This window comes from Macaca mulatta, chromosome 8 (genome assembly GCF_049350105.2).
Source record: "Macaca mulatta isolate MMU2019108-1 chromosome 8, T2T-MMU8v2.0, whole genome shotgun sequence".
Taxonomy (NCBI): domain Eukaryota; kingdom Metazoa; phylum Chordata; class Mammalia; order Primates; family Cercopithecidae; genus Macaca; species Macaca mulatta.
In genome coordinates, this window is record NC_133413.1 from 95,715,619 (window position 1) to 95,733,377 (window position 17,759).

General features: G+C 34.2%; 1 protein-coding gene across 6 annotated transcripts in view; it reads left to right on the forward strand.

The window, feature by feature from the left end:
• LRRCC1 (leucine rich repeat and coiled-coil centrosomal protein 1) overlaps nucleotides 1-17,759 on the forward strand; it is a 41,135-nt gene that overhangs the window by 6,413 nt on the left and 16,963 nt on the right. For 3 of the 6 annotated variants that reach the window (XM_001096398.5, XM_015145625.3, XM_077943853.1), the window contains exons 5-11: nucleotides 1,465-1,640; nucleotides 1,739-1,948; nucleotides 9,738-9,931; nucleotides 11,085-11,232; nucleotides 12,671-12,819; nucleotides 16,170-16,374; nucleotides 17,103-17,242. In XM_001096398.5, the coding sequence (XP_001096398.4) occupies nucleotides 1,465-1,640; nucleotides 1,739-1,948; nucleotides 9,738-9,931; nucleotides 11,085-11,232; nucleotides 12,671-12,819; nucleotides 16,170-16,374; nucleotides 17,103-17,242 (1,222 nt within the window). The remainder of the gene's footprint in view (nucleotides 1-1,464; nucleotides 1,641-1,738; nucleotides 1,949-9,737; nucleotides 9,932-11,084; nucleotides 11,233-12,670; nucleotides 12,820-16,169; nucleotides 16,375-17,102; nucleotides 17,243-17,759) is intronic. The other 3 variants (XM_077943854.1, XM_028852761.2, XM_077943855.1) reach the window with 3 other exon arrangements.

The window sequence follows — 17,759 nt, forward strand, 5'->3', positions numbered from 1 at the left end:
AGGGAACTGGGCAACTGGAGATTAAGAAATGAGAAAATTTTTCACTATGTTCCTTTTGAATTTCATATTATGTGAATTTATTACATTTTTAATAAATGATTTTGTTTTGAGAAAGTTTAATATATAGAGATGCTAGTGCTGCTGAAATGCTATTTGAGCTAATTGGGAATCAATCAAGTTGACAAAGATAAAGCAGACCAGACTATCATTTCTAGAACTCACTTATATTGCTTAACCAAACAATAAGAGAGAAATGTGTAGAATGTGAATATACATTCTAACGATCTGCTTGAGTACAAGTTAGCTACAGAGGCTTCATTTTATTATTCATACACAACTACAAGAAGGCTTTTTGCAGCATGGGAAACCTGTGTTGGTAATTTTATTTCACAGAAGAAAATCTGATATGTTTGGTAATTGTTTTCCGAAGGTGGAAAATATTTCCTATTGTTTTCCATAAAGTCTCCCTGAAAATCAAGACAGATTTGAGAGTTTTCTGAGGAAACCCTTTCCTGGAAAGAAAACCATATTTCTAAAGCCTTGCATTTTTCTTTTCTCTGGTAAACCCTCGGGTTGGATTTTTTTTTTTTTTTTTTTAAATAATCTTGTCTCAAGAACCTCTGGTTTCTACAATTCGAATCTTTGTTTTCCACCTTTTTTCCTAGATTAGGTACTTCTCTCAATACAGTCACCCTCCCTTAAGAATTGAGAGGTAACTTGTTGCTGAAAAAACTTGTCTTCCCTCAAGATTTCTAATACTAATTTGTCAGACTTCTTTCTTACTTTTGGAATTCTTCCAATCACTCTGTTGGTCTTTATTAGAAATAGTTTTAAAATTACGTTTATGCAGGATTAAGGTGCTCCTGTTAACCGTAGTACCAAAGGAATGTTAATTTGTCAGATTTAATTGTTCTTAGGGAAAATACACATATTATTCTTGATTACTTGATAGTTTACCTGATTTAATATTAGTTATGTGTAATTTAAAAGAACAAAGGGGATATTTTGCTAATACTGAGACTTCATTAGGGAAATTTGGTCATTTTGGTCATTATCCACATCATCCTGCTTTATGTTCATTTATGTTGTTTATATTAATCATATTAAAAAATAAAAGACATGTTTAGCTTCCTTCCTAGAATAAATTTCTGCTGATTTTATGCATTATATATTTAAAGTAATTTTTTAGAGATAGTTATTTTCACTTTTTGAACTTCATCAGGAGGGTTATTTGAGAGGGATGGAGAGTGGAGGAGAAGTGTTTTGTTTCTTTTATATGTAATGATTTATATTTGTATTTTAATGATTACATGCTGGAGAAGTTGAATAAGTAACAAGTTTATTATTTGCCTTCTGAAACTATTCCCTGGGATATATCTGGTAGCTGATAAATTTGGTTTATTCTAGAAATAATTGACTTTTTTTTAATATTTAAGTTTTCATTTTGAATGATTTGTTTCCAAGGGTACAGAGCAGTTATTCTCCAGACTTTGCCACAGCTTAGAATCCTAGATTGCAAGAACATATTTGGTGAACCAGTAAATTTGGCAGAAATAAATTCATCACAGCTGCAGTGCCTAGAGGGTCTTTTGGATAATTTAGTTTCTTCTGATTCTCCCCTAAATATAAGTGAAGATGAGGTATAGTATTTACATTTTTTTCGTAATATAAAAAATACCTTCAAATTTCAATAAGTGAATATAAATTAAAAGGATTTTGGTTTGTTTCTGTGTCATAGATCATTGATAGAATGCCAGTGATAACAGCACCCATCGATGAGTTAGTTCCCTTGGAACAGTTTGCAAGTCCACCAAGTGATGCTGTGTTGACGTCTTTTATGTCCGTGTGTCAGTCTTCTGAGCCAGAGAAAAGTAATCATGAAAGCGATTTGCAGAATGAGATAAAACTTCAGAAATTAGATGATCAAATTTTACAACTTCTAAATGAAGTAACTATTTTTCCTACTTCTTTATAGACATGTTTATTGAAGAAAACATAGTTAAGAAAATGTAAAATAAAAATTATGTACTAGCTGACCAACCTATTTTAATGTATCACTGTTCATATATTTTTGTTTTCCTCTACAGAAATAGGGTTCTGTTATTGCATAATGGTAGTAAAAGGTAACAAATTTTTCACTCATTTTACTTGTCTTCCTTTACATCTTCATTATGTAATTTCTTTGTCTTGTTCTGCAGTATTTCACATTACTTCCATTCCACCCACCTTTTATTTCCACCATAAGCAAGGGGGAAACTCTTTGGACTCAGTGTTACTTAACGCAAAGGAATACTTTGGCCTGTATGATCTCTTCAGTGGACTAACGGTCAAAATCACCTCTACAACTTACAGCTGAATGGCAGGTTAATTTACATAGTTCCTGTATCAATTTCATTTTCCAGTAGACCATCACCTAATCAATCTATACTTTCCTGAGCTGTTAATCCTTTTTTACCCCTGCTACTGAATCTCTAGTTTTTAGAATCTGTGAGCTATGTTTATGAACTACAATTCCTAGAATTTACTGCTATTCAGATCTCCAACCCTCGCTCCAGCATTCTCACTATCATCCACAGTGGCGGTGGTTCTCTTGGGTACCACTACTATCTGACTGCAATAGATTATTACTTTATTTCCCTTCTAGCTGCGTGTAGGATAGAAAGATAGTGCTATAGGTCAAAGAGGCTATTAGTCAAATGTTAGTTCAACTTAAAAATTTGTAACTAAGTTATTATTACTAATTTTTTTTTTTTTAGAGTCAGGGTCTTACTCTGTCACCCAGGCTGGAGTATGGTGGCATGAACATAGCTCACTGCAGCCTCGAACTCTTGGGCCCAAGAATCTTCCCACCTCAGCCTCCTGAGTAGCTGGGACTATAGGCACATGCCACTGTGCCTAGCTAATTTTTAAATTTTTTGTGTGGAGACTGGGTCTCGCTTTGTTACCTAGGCTTGTCTCAAACTCCTGGCTTCAAGTGATTCTCCCACCTCAGCCTCGTAAAATAGTGGGATTACAGGCAAGAGCCACCACGCCCAACCTCTATAACTAAATTTTCTTAGTCAAAATTTTTTCTCAAATTTAGGAAGGGGGGAGGAGTAGAAAATGCTTATGAAATGGTTATGGTTCAGGAGGTTTTTAATCCTGAACTATTATTTATATAATATTAACAATGCTGGATACACAAGAGGTCTGCCTTAGGTGAGTGAAAGTGAATAAGGCTGTGAGGATTCTGTGTTTCAGAAATCCGTAGAGATTTCAGTTTGAGCCAATAAGGAGATAGTAATAGAAGTGAGACAGGAATGCTGGCCTACGTATTAGTTGACATCATTGATACTGTATGGCTGGACTTTTGGACTCCTCCATTTCCTCAGGTTTCATCTTTCATCTTTTCTAATGGCTGACTCTTCTACCAATGAAAGAACTTAGATTGAAGCTTTTAATGTCTTTAATGTGAAGTGAACATTTCAGTTTCTTATTGGCTGATCTCATTTTATTCTCTTGACAACCCAATCAAGTAGATAGAGATTAATGCATTATTGTCCGTGTTGTAGAAAAGAAGTTCCAGAATTTAAATCACTTATTTAAAAGTACTTTATTTGCAAGATAGTTGAGCTCCAAATTCATATCTCCTTATGTCCAATCAAATTCTTCAACTGTGTCATGCTTCTCACTTACAGTGCTAGTTCTTTCTACTTTGTTAACCAAAAACAGGAGTCTAGCTATCTGGAAAGAAAGGTGATTCTCTGCTATATATATTTAAAATGTTTAAGAAAATGACTTCTTGTTAACTGTCTATCTTGGTGGAAAGAGTACACATGCAGTTTGAATTGCACTGAGCTGTTCTTACACTCAAATGATTTCATCTCGAGTATCAACTTATAAAGTCATAATATTACTGCAATGTGCTGTACTATAATAAAGACATTTGTTTTTCTTAATCATGGGACTTAAAATCATAATTACCCTGCCGAAGTGGGAAATTTTATATCTGTGAAAAACTGTTTTGCCTTTATTTTAGTTTTTCTCCAACATTCTATTGTGAGCATTTTTATTCTTCAGCAAACTTGAAAGAATTTCTTATTGAATATCAATATATCCACCAACTAGATTCTACATTTAAGGTTTTACTACATTTATTTTGTCATGTAGCTATCTATTCATGTATCAGACTATCTTATGACACATTTCAAAGTAAATTACACACATTAGTACATTTCTCCCTAAATACTAAGCATGCATATCATTAATTAGAGTTAAATATTTTTTATGTGTTTTCTTTGATGTAAAATACAGGTCTGCATATTTCCTGAATTGAGAATACATATATCTGTTATCCAAACTTCTGTGAAGGTTAACATCATGTTCCCTATGGCCTCTCCCACAAGCAGTCCTCTACTGCCTCCAGAGGCAATCACTTTTCTGATTTTTAGTCTACTATATATTATTTAATATTTGTTTTAGAACCTAATATAAATGGAATCATACAGTGTATACTCTTTTGTGTAAGGCTTCTTTCACTCAGCATAACCTTTTAAAAATCCATGCTATTATGTATATCAGTACTTATTTCTATGAAGTATGCCATTCTGTGAATATATTACACTTTACTTTTCCATTGTCCTGTTGAAGGTTATAACGTAGCTTATAACCTGGGTTATTTGAGGTTTATGAGTAGAGCTGCAATGAATATTATTGTATAATCTTTTTGTAAGCATGTATCTTTGTTTCTCTTCAGTAAACAGCTAGAAGTACAGTTTCTGGGTTATAGGGTAGATGTATGTTCAGTTTTATAAGAAATTGATAACTTTTTTCAAAGTGGTTATTCTATTTCATTCTCACTAACAATGTATGACTGTTCCAGTTTTTCTGCCACACCACCAATATTTGGTGAGGTGAGCATTGCTTTTATTTTAGTCATTCTAGGGGGAGTATCATGATGTTTGTTCTGATTTTAATCTACATTTCACTAATGATTAGTTATGTTGGACAGTTTTTTGTGCGCTTGTTGAATATTTATTTATCTTCTATGAATGCCTGTTCAAAATTTTTGCCCATTTTTAAATTGGGTTGTTTATCCAGGTTGTAGGAATTTATTATATATGCTAGACACCAGTGTTTTGTCAAATATATCTAGTATGAATATTTTCTCCCTGTTTGTGGATCTCACATTCATTTCCTTACTGGTTTTTTGATAAGCCATAGTGTTTAATTTTGATAAAGTCCAATTTATAATTTTTTTCCCTTTTAGGATCATTGTTTTCTGCAACTTTAAAAACTTTTGTGCATACCAAAACAACATTCTCCTGTGTTAGCCTCTAAAAGTTTTAATGGTTTTACCTTTTGCATTTAGATCTGTGTACATATATGGTTCACTCTTTTCCATGTGGATTTTCAGTTATCTCAGTACCATTTGTAGAAAACGCTTTTCTTTTCACTAAATTTCTTTAATGAATTTCTTAAAAAAAAAAAAAAAATTAAATCACCTTACAAACTGTAGAATCTCGCTCCGGGTTCTTTTTTTCTTTGTCAGTTTGAGTAAGTTGTATTTTTCAGTTAATTTGTCCATTTCATCTCATTATCAGCATAAAATTGTTAATATTCCCTTATTATACTTTTAATTTATATAGGATCTGTAATGAAAATCTCTTTCATTACTGATACTGGTAATATGTGTTTTCTCTATTTTTTATTTATTTGCTTGATTAGCTTAGCAAGGGGTTTTGATGATCTTTTCAGAGAATAGACTTTTGGCTTTGTTAATTTGATAAATATTTGTTTTCTGTGTTCTTGATTTCTGGTTATTTTCCTCCTCTACTGTGAATTTACTTTGCTGTTTGTTTTCTAGCGCCTTTTTTTTTTTTTTTTAATACCGTCTTGCTCTGTCACCCAGGCTGGAGTGCAGTGGCCTGATTTCAGCTCACTACAACCTCCATAGCTCCTGGGTTCAAGCGATTCTCCTGCCTCAGCCTCCCAAATAGCTGGGATTACAGGCCTGTGCTGCCACACCCGGCTAATGTTTGTAATTTTAGTAGAGACAGGGTTTCTTTCACCGTGTTGCCCAGGCTGGTCTCGAACTCCTGGCCTCAAGCGATCCTCCCACCTCTGCCTTCCAAAGTGCTGGGATTATAGGCATAAGGCACGGCCCCCAGCTGTAACTTCTTAATATAAATACTTACATCATTGATTTTAGACTTATCTCCTAATATGATCATTTAAAGCCATAAATATTCCTCTGAGCACTGTTTTAGCTGCATGCCACAAATTTTGGTATGTTTTGCTTTTGCTGTTGTATAAATACTTTTCTAATTTCCTTTGTGATTTCTTCCTTGATCCAAGAAATATTTAGAAATGTCTTTTATTAATTTTTAAACCATTTGTCATTCTATAGATATGTTATTGGTCCTTGATTTCTGATTTACTTCCATTTTGTTCAGAGAACATATTCTGAATAATTTCCATCTTTTTAAATTTATTGAGTTTTTTTATAGCCTGGCATATGGTTTTTCTAGGTGGATATTCATTGTGCTTTTAAAAAGAATGTATATTCTACAATTAAGTCAGCATGATTGATAGTATTTTCAGGTGAACCATGTCTTTACTCATTTTTTGTCCATTCTATCAGTTGCTGATGCTTGTTTTTTTGTTTGTAGAGGTGAGGGGTTGATCTAGTTCTATCAGTTGCAGCATGAAAAAGTGTTTAAATCTCTGTGATTGTGGATTGTGTTTCTCCCTTTAGTTCTTTATTTGCTTCTTATGTTTGAAGCTCTGTTATTAAACACATACACGTTTATGACTGCTTGGTCTTTCTGATGAAGTTACTCTTTTATTATTATGAAATGTTCCTCTTTAACAGCCTTATTGAGATACATTATTCACTTACCATGTGGTTCACCCATTTGAAGTGTGTAATTCAGTGCTACCCATTAGCAGTCATTGCTCATTTCCTTTTACCTACACCCTCAACCCTAAGCAACCACAAATCTATTTTCTTTCTCTCTGGATTTGCCTATTTTGAACATTTTATATAAATGAAATCATAATATTTAGCCTTTTGTGACTAGCTTCTTTCACTTAGCATATTTTCAAGGTTCATCCATATTGTAGCATGTATCAATACTTCATTTCTTTTTATTACCAAATAATTATTCCATTGTATGGATATACCACATTTTATTTATCCTTTTGTCAGTTGATAGACGTTTGAGTAGCCTCTACTTTTGATTATTATGATAGTTCTATGAATATTTATGTATAAGTTTTTGTGTAGACATAGATTTTCATTTCTCTTGGCTATATACCTAGAAGTAGAATTGCTGGGTCATATGTTTAACCTTTGGAGCAACTACCAGACTTTCCAAAGTAACTGCACTATTTTATATCTTCAGCAGCAGTATATGAAGGTTCCAGTTTTTTCACATCCTTGCTATCTTGTTCTTTTATGTCATTTTCATTATAGCCATCCTAGTGGGTGTAGAGGCATACCTCATCGTGGCATCTGTTTACTTTTAATCTGTTTGTGTCTTTATATTTAAATGGGTCTTGTGGACAGAAGAAAAGTGAGTCTTGTTTTTAAATCCCATCTGGCCATCACTTCTTTTGAAGAGTCTGTTAAAATTTACTGTAATCATTAATGAAGTTAGATTAGAGTCTACCATTTTATTGTTATTTGTTTTCTGTTTGTCTCTGTTTTATATTCATTTTTCTTCCTTTCCTACTTTCTGTTGGATAATTTTTAGAATTCAGGTTTTTTTGTTTTGTTTTGTTTTATTTTGTTTTTTGAGACGGAGTTTCACTCTTGTTGCCCAGGCTGAAATGCAATGGCATGATCTCAGCTCACCTCAACCTCCACCTCCTGGGTTCAAGCGATTCTCCTGCCTCAGCATCCTGAGTAGCAGGGATTACAGGCATGTGCCACCACGCCAGCTAATTTTGTATTTTTAGTAGAGACGGAGTTTCTCCATGTTGGTCAGGCTGGCCTTGAACTCCCCAGCTCAGGTGATCCACCCGCCTTGGCTTCCCAAAGTGCTGGGATATAATTCAGTTTTAATTCATAATGTTGGTTTTTTAGTCACAATTCTTTAGGTTTTGTTTTGGTCTGAATGCTCTAAAAAAAGACTTGAAATAGTCTACTTAGAGTTAATACTGTATCATTTCAAGTAAAATGTTTAAACATTATTTGTATTTATCTGTATATAAATCAACTGTGATGCTCTTATTTCTTCTTGAGGATTCAAATTTCCATCTAGTGTTATATTCCTTCAGCCAGGACTTCCAGTCTGAACTTCCTTTAGCAAATGTAGTGTTACATCTGTGGATAGTAGTGTGTTTCACCTTTAGTCTTAGTGGACTTTTTCACTGAATATAGAGTTCTCAATTGACAATTTTTTTTTCTTTCAGTACTGTCCCTGGTCTCCATAGTTTTGATTGCAAAGTTAACATGAATTCAAGATCCTTGATTTCTTGTATGTAATATGCCATTTTTCTTTGGCTACTGTCAAGAATTTGTCTCTGTTTGTTTTCAGCAGTTTGACTGCATTGTACCTAAGGATGGTTTTCTTTGTGTTTATCCTACTTCCAGTTTCTCTATGCTTCCTGAATCTGTAATTTTATGTTTTCACCTAATTTGGGAACTTTCTTCCAATATTTATTCTGCTCCATTCTCTCCCCTCTCTTTCAGATTCCATGTAGACTTTTTGATATTGCCTCAAAATTCCCCAAGGCTCTGTACATTTTGTCAACATTTGTTTTTGTGTATTCTTCATATCGAATAACTTCCATTGAGCTAGCTTCAGGTTCGTGTACTCTTTCTTTATTGTCTCATTCTGCTATTAATCTCAGTCAGTTTCTACTTCAGACATTGTATTTTTCAGTTATAGAATTTCTATTTTTTATAGTTCTACTTCTGCGCTGAGTTTTCTGGTCTTTTTGTTTATGACAGGCGTATTTCTTATTATCTCACTGAACATCACTATTTGATCACTATTTTAAAGTTCTTGTTTGCTTATTCAAACATTGAGTCATCTCAGGTTTGGTCTCCATTTTCTCTTGAGAATAGGTCATTTTCCTGGTTCTTCCTATGGCGAGCAATTTTGAAGTGCATCCTGGACATCGTGAATGTTTTGTTGTGGATACTCTAGATTTGGTTATAGTCCTCCAAAGAGTGTTGGCATTTTTGCTTTTAGTAAGCATTTAACTTGGTTTGACTCAGATTGTATGTTTTTATCTTAGGTAGCAGTTCAAAGTTCATTTCATTTATTTCATTCTTTGCTGGGCCACTTGCAGTCCACTTCATACTGCCCTCTGGTTCCTTAGGCCCAGAAGTCTGGTTTTTCCTACCTGAGGTTTAGACTCTCTGCATGATACTGATTGTGGTACATTCTCAGGCTAAAAACCATAAAAAACAGAAACACCCTCATTCTGGTCCATTTTCCAAGTGTCACCTCCCCTCTAGAATAATCCTACTTTTGTTCACTTTCTAAGGCCTTCAAGTAGTTTTTATTTTTGTTTTGTTTTGTTTGTATTTTTTCCAGAGTTTATAATTGTTATCTGCAGGAAAGTCAACATGGTAGATGCCTACTTGTCCATACCAGAAGCTTAATTCCCTGTCTTTAATGTCAAACATTTCTAGTTTATAAACCCTTAATCATATAAAAAGTCATAATATTTCAGAAAATTTCCAATTTCAATCTTTTTTATACGGAACTTTTAACAAACTTTGTTGGCTTTTTAAATTCTAGACTTGTAATTCAATAGATAATGTTCCTGAGAAAGACCCCAGACCAAAAAGAGACACAGATATAACTTCTGAAAGTGACTATGGAAACAGAAAAGAATGCAATAAAAAAGTTCCTCGAAGATCAAAAATCCCGTATTATGCCAAAACCATTCAAACTATTAAGCACCACAATAAAAACTGCAACTCTTTTGTAAGGTACTTGTTTTAGTTTTAGAAATTTAAGGCACACAGAAGTTAATAATGCTGGCTTCTCGAAGCTATCTCATGGTGATATTTATTACTTTACTAATGCTGAATATTTGATTTTTCAGCCTTGTAGGTTCTGATCTGGTCAGTACATTCATGTAAATGTATATAAAAGGATCCTTTTCTCTGTGTCTGTACCTTAGTTGCAAAATTAATGTATAAACCTGAAGATATCTCATAGCATAAAGAATACTGACCTTAGAACTGGAATACCTTCGTTTAATCTAGGTTTAGTTCAATCAAAAAGAATGTATGTGGTTTTAGTTTCATTCATTTACAGTGGGAAATAAGACTGGTACACATGAGTCTACATGACTAGCCTTTTCTCTCTTTGTAGGCAGATCTAGATGGAAAGCCAAGTCCTAGTCAGATGACACTGAGTTTAGGATTAAATGTGAATAAGATGATTGTGTTTAATGCCATAAGGACAAGGGAAACCGATGTCTGTACTTTCGTAATTGGGATCACCATGACAAGTGGTTCAGAAATGACTACTCTGGGATGGTTACAGTAAACTTTTGCTTCTGTAATTCTCCTTTTGCAAAGCATATTTTGTTGTTTTGTTGTTTAATTCTTCCATACTTACCCAATTACATTTTACATGTACATATATATATACACACACACACACACAGAGGCATTCAGTTCACTTCAAACACTGTACTTTTTTCCAGGACGTACCCTGGAATTTCTTTGGTCCTACCAAGTGATAGAATCTATTAACTTTGATCCATTATGTGTCGATTTTAAACTTTTAACTCCCAAAGAGTAGTTCTGTTTACTGTCTTTTCGAGTTCTTAGGTATCACCTTACCATAGTACTTTTTAAATTATTCTGATATATCCAAGAATTCTACCCTACCTGAAAATGTTGAACCCTGAACATTTATGAAATCATTATCTTTTTTAAAATGTTGAGGTACTCATTAATCAACAGAGCACACCCATTATAAAATTTATAAAGCAGTTTGTCCAAGTTACTATAATTTTATTAATATTCTTTTTAAAAAGCTGTTTGCATATATAACTAGAAATGTTAATGTTAGAGAAAAGTAATGTGAACACACTTTTTTGAGTGATTTGCTATGTTTTATTCTTTACAGTTGTAATCGTAAAATGAAACCACCTTACCTTAAAGAATTATATGTAAGCTCATCTTTAGCGAACTGTCCTATGTTACAAGAATCAGAAAAGCCAAAGACTGAAATAATTAAAGTAGACAAAAGTCACTCAGAAGACAACACTTACCAGGTATGATTTAAGAAATTAAGAAAAAGTAGTATGAATAATTTTAAATACAGAGTCCCAGAAAAATTATGCATGCTTTTATTGGCAAAAAGTGTATGAATTTTATTGGAGTGATGAAAATTGGTTATTTTTTCCTTCCTGATTTCCAGATTTTATGTAATGTTATTTTTGAATGAATGAAAATTTCATTTTTTTATGATCAGATTTAAGTGAAATCATTTGTTATATGCTTCTGGAGGAAGAAACAGTTATGAATATTTAAATTCTTATTCCTTAATGTAGTGCTTCCTACTTTTTTGGGGTGTCAGACCCTTTTCAGTATCTAAAAATCTCTACAGGTCTTCTCAAAGAAGCCTATTTTTACACTCAAAGCAAATGTATATAATTTCAAGGTTTTCATGGACTTTCATGAAACTCAATTTTGGACCACTGGATCCCAGATTAAGAGGTGTTCAAAAATTTTTTAATTCTTCAAAATTTTCTTGACAATTCTCATGTTGAGAAACTTCAGTACTTGTGGATTCATTATTTTATATTTTTCATTAACTTCCCCTTATATTACTTGTGTATTGTTCTTTCAGTAATAGAATTGGTACATTTTAGGCTACTGGTTTCCTCCCCTTATTCTCAACTATAGAGGCTTTAATATTGAAAAATAATAATTATCATTATGACTTTGGACACACTTCATCTTTCTTCTTACTTAACCTATTGTGCCTGTGTTTCCCAAGTTATATATTCATTTTTCTCATGAAAAATCAATCTTGTCTGATTCTACCCCCCCAAGTTTGTTTGAGATTAGATCCTTACCAATCTTCATATTCCTTGCGTGCCTTGGTAAGGACTCTGTATCCTTAATACAGGGTCTGGCATGTGGGTGCCATGCTATGAGTATATACTATTTCAAAAAACGAATCTTATCTACTGTGGCATAATAATGGCAGCTAACATTTATTGATTGGTTATTATGTAGCAGGCACTGTTCTGCACTTATCTATATGCTTTGCTACCATTAACTTAATTTTTGGCCAGGCGCAGTGGCTCACGCCTGTAATCCCAACACTTTGGGAGGCCAAGGTGGGTGGATCACTTGAGGTCAGGAGTTCGAGACCAGCCTGACCAACGTGGTGAAACCCCGTCTCTACTAAAAATACAAAAAACAGCCAAGCGTGGTGGGACATGCCTGTGGTCCCAGCTACTCAGGAAGCTGAGGCAGAAGAATCGCTGGAACCCAGGAGGCAGAGTTTGCAGTGAGCTGAGATCATGCCCCTCCACTCCAGCCTGGGTGACAGAATGAGACTCAAAAAAATAAAATAAAAAGTTTCACCGCAGCTCTTTGAAGTAGGTACTATTATTCCCCTGTTATAAATGGGAAAATTGAGGCTGTGAGAAGTTAGGTAACTTTTGTAAGTTCACATAACTTTGTTGTTTTTTTTTTCAGTCCCTTGTTGAACAGCTAGACCAAGAGAGAGAGAAGAGATGGAGAGCTGAGCAAGCCGAAAATAAACTCATGGATTATATCGATGAGCTGCATAAACATGCAAATGAAAAAGATGATATTCATAGTCTGGCTTTACTTACCACAGATAGGTAAAAAAATTAATAAACCTGAAGATACCTCATAGCATAAAGAATACTGACTTTAGAACTTTAATTCCTTAGTTTCAGTGTAGTTCAATCAACAACAATGTATGTGGTTTTAGTTTGATTTGAACTAATTGTATTAGATAATTTAGCACTTTAATAGCTTGTTATATCAACAAGAAATTCAGATACATGTATTTGAGCCCTCAAGCAGGAAGGTGTCGGGTAAATATTATAAGTAAAGAACAGCAAGAGATTAGAGCAGTGATTAACAACTTTTTATATAAAGTGCCAGATTCTGTAAAGGGCAGGCATTGGCAGCCTTTTTCTTTCAGCTTCTTGGGTCATGTTTGATTTCATCACATACTCATCTTCTGCAGGGAGCTTTGGTATGATATAGCCCAGTTTCTTAATCTAATGTTTTTATTCTATCCTCACCATTACGTCTCCCATTTTATCTGGGGTTTTTTTGTTTTGTTTTGTTTTGTTGTATTGCATTCTTTAATACAGGTCTGTCATTTCATTCTGTGAAAATACTAGTTTTTTAAATTACAATAACTTTTTTTCTTCTATTTCCTGTAATTATTTCTAATGTTATGCTTTTCCTCAAATGATTATAAGATTTTTAGAGTTTCTTATGGTTTCTTATCCTTGAATGAGCACTAGGTTTCTAGACTTGACATTTGCTAACAGACTTTGGGAAGTTGCTCCTGGTTCCATTTCCTGTCTGATTGTGCAGTGGATAATTCCCCTTCTAAAATCTCATTTGGATAAGTTGATGTACACAGTTCACAGCCCAGTTTCCAGTTTCTTTTAAGCACTTTTGTGATACTGACATGGTGTTTTCTACCCCACTGCATGGTTCTCTGATATGTTGTACCTGACGAGTATAAAGACAATTCTAATATGCAACATGCGTGCTATTAAACCTCTATAATTATAAAGCTATGATGCATAATGTTATTGTTAGCCCTTCTACCACTACCCACCAACTTCCTGCCTTGTTTGTATTTTACAAATGTCTGTCTGAATTGACACAAGAAGCCACTGGGTATGATGAGGGAACAGGATGGTTCAGTTAGAGTGCTCTACCTCAGAAAAACAGCACTCCTGCTTTCAGTAAGTGGATAAGTAACCAACATTATGTAGTGACAGATTTATAGAGACCCTGTGACTGAGTCATGGACAGACAGTGGAAGAGAAAAGATCTGTCTTCCGTTTTTCAGAATGGAGCAGTTTCATGAGGCAAAGCCTGAGTGTTGGAGGAGTTGTTTTTAATTTCAATTTAGTTCCATTTGCCTTATAATTGAAATTATTCCCAAATTTTGGCACTCTGTTATCTTTTGTTTTCAGTTATATGTGTATGAATTTTTACTTTATTCTGTATTCTAAGTATTTAGCAGGATATTAGAGGAAGCTGTGTCTAGGGCTGCTAGCCAGTCCATTTAAACTGGAAGACTTTGGGCACACTTTATCTTTCTTCTTACTTAACTATTGTTGTGCCTGTGTTTCCCAAGTTATGCATTCATTGTTTTCATGAAAAACCAATCTTTTCTGATTCTTCTATCTACGCCACCCCCCACCCCCACCACTACCACATGTTTGTTTGAGATTAGATCCTTACTAATCTTCCTATTCCCTTATGTGCCTTGGTAGGGAATCAGTATCCCTAATAAAGGGTCTGGCATGTGGGTGCCATACAATTTCAAAAAAATGAATCTTATCTACTTTGGTATTTTTATTATCCAAACCTCCTTGATGACTAGATCTGTTCATCTAATTATCTACTAAAAATGCCTTGTCTGTATTCCTCATAAGTGTCTTAAGATCAGCATGGCCTCAGGTGGACTCATTCTTCTTCTTTATTATATATTTCTTGCCCTAATAAATGGTGCCCCATCCAGCATCCAGTCAGTCACTAAAGCTATAGAAATCTAGGAATCTTTTTTTTTTTTTTTGCTTCCTTTCTCTTTCTCCTATCCCACAGCCAGTTGATATTATCATCTTTATTGATATCTTTATTCATCAATTAATACTGATATCATCCTAAAAGATGTTGAACTATCTCCTCTGTATCCCAAACCTGTTACCTTTCTTTAGGCCCTTATCTGTTGCTTAGATGATTGTTCCATTTCTACTTCTCGGTGGCTTCCCTGCCCGCAACCCATATGCAGTCTAGCACTCTTTCATATAGCATACCAAACAGGAGTTGAGAGCATGAACAAAGGAAGACCAGTTCGGAGAGTACTCTCATTGAAGTCAAGAAGAAAGATGATAAGGACAAGAATTGGAGAAATGACCATAATGTAGAAGTTGATGGATATATTTTTTTAAATATGCCTTGGAAATTACACTGGGTTGGCTGCATGACTCAGTAATTTCTTCATGAGGCTGCGTCTTTGTCAGTGTCCCGTTTCCAAACAGTAGACTTACAGTCTGTCATCTCAACCACCTGTCTGTAGTAAGGGGTGAGCACTTGGCCTAAGCTGGGTAAACATCCTGTATCCTATGGCCACAGTGATTGGTTCATGGGGTGGACATATGAATCCAATTGGACTAATCAGAGCCTTGCCTAGGACTCATTCTAAATTGAGCTAGAGAAAGATACTCTTTCCTGTTTGGTTCAGGGCTATTAGAATATGATCCCAGAGATGTTCATAGTCTCCCTCCTGTACCCTTACCCCAAACATAAAGATTCTTGCATGACACCATGCAGACCACCGATATCTGATTTCCTAGAGTCTGCTTTTGAAGCCAAATTCTAGGATTGTGTTATGTTCTTGGTTTCAGTGGTCCCTCAGCATAGTGCCACCACATCCTTCTCTATGTTTGCTTATGCAGGTCCATAAATTCTCTCTTTTATTGAAACTGATTAAGAGTTTTCAGTTGTAATGAAAGGGTTCTAACCAGCACAAAGCTGGGAGCAATATTGGGTGTCTGGGTTAGATACAAGGAGTCCAAGTTGACTTACAGGTTGCTATTTATGTAGCACATCTGTCACATCGCTTTATAAATCTATCATGTCTATTCCTTCTGTGAGATGCTGGGTTCCTCGAAGGCAGAGAAAACTCCATCTTATTCATCTTGCTTGCCTTTAAGTCCATATCTAGTATAATGCCTGAAACAAATTGTTTAGTAAAGTTCTGCTGTGGAATAGTAATTTATATAAAATATTTTCCTTTTTATCATAATGTTAGGTTCAGGAGTAGGGGAAAGATGCACTATTTTTCTGCCAGTTTTTACTGTAATTAGAATTTGAAACATACTTCAGATCTTCTCTAAGTTTGAACACTTATTACCATTTTATCATTTTTATATGTGTATATACTTAACACCACATATAACTTCTGCTTTAGGCTAAAGGAAATTATTTTTAGAGAGAGAAATTCCAAAGGACAACTTGAAGTTATGGTTCACAAACTTCAAAATGAAATTAAAAAACTGACTGTTGAACTAATGAAAGCAAAAGATCAACAAGAGGATCACCTTAAACACTTAAGAACCCTGGAAAAATCGTTAGAAAAAATGGAGAGACAAAAAAGGCAGCAGCAGGCGGCACAGGTATTTCTCTATTTAGTGTATGAGTGGCATAGATTAAAACAAATTCATAGCTTCTATTGTGAAACAAATTATACCACCTAGAAAACCTAAAAGATGTGAGGCTAAATGGAAGAAGCTTCTGTCACAAAATGCAAAGCTTCTTTCTTAGCTAATTAGCTAGTATGTTTTTTCTTTTTTTAAAAAAAAAATCTGTCTAATAGTAGGTATCTTCTTGAATGAACTTTAGATGTTAACAACAATGAAAGCCCTTTTATTATTGGAAAAATAAAATTGGAAATAAGCAAAAAAAAAAAATGTGAGCTATATGCAAAAATTAAATTGCTGTTAATTTAACAGTCACAAAGCCTGTTGAATTATGTCTAAATTAACACTACTAGCTCTTAAAGCAGTTAAAAAGAAAAGTTGATAGAAATGTTGCAGGTAGTTAGGCTTTTATTCTGAGAGAGCTGGCTTTTAAAAAGGCTTTCAGGTGGTTGAAGGAATTTCATTTTCATACTTCTGAATGGAAATTATTAAAATCTGTGATGCAAATAAGCAATAGTTAATGCTAGTGTATTTGTTCCTTCCAAGGCTGCACTTTGTGTGACTGAAACATCATTAATTTCCTAAATTTTGAAAATCAACTTAGTCACCAGACACTGTCATTTAAAAGGTACTTATGGAAATTGACATTAAAATAGCAAGGGAGATTATTATCTAAATACTGTAATTGTGTGCATTTTACTCAGATAAGACTGATCCAAGAGGTGGAACTCAAAGCTTCAGCTGCTGATAGAGAAATATACTTACTTAGAACTTCCCTTCATCGAGAAAGAGAACAAGTGCAACAACTTCATGAACTTCTTGCATTGAAAGAACAGGAACACAGGTAAATGAAAAATGTCTCAGGAATGTATTGGCATTTAAAAATAGAAAAAGAAAGCTACTGGTTCCCCACCACCAGTATTTAAAGATAGTGACTGAGCATTGGTATAGTCTGACAGAATCAGTTATTGGAAAATGCCATGTTCATGTATGTATACATTAGAATCAGCCCTATAGCAAGAACTAGTAGCTAAAAAATGAATAGGTGCCTTTGTTATCAGTATTTGAGGTATAGGTTTATAACAATATAGCTTATTTTTCATTTCTCCAAACCCAGCCAAAAGTTGGTCTTTATATAGAGAGAAAATTTTTAATTGACCTCCAAGTTAATTAATTAGTAAATTAATCAGTAAATTAATCAGTATTCTTTATTCTTCTGAAGGAGAGGTCAGTGAAATTTTTCTGTAAAGGGTCACATAGAAAATATTTCAGGCTCTGTAGGCCATACCTAACTTTGCCTTTGTAGCACAAAAGTAGCCATAGATAATACATAAAATGAACAGCATGGCTATGTTACATTA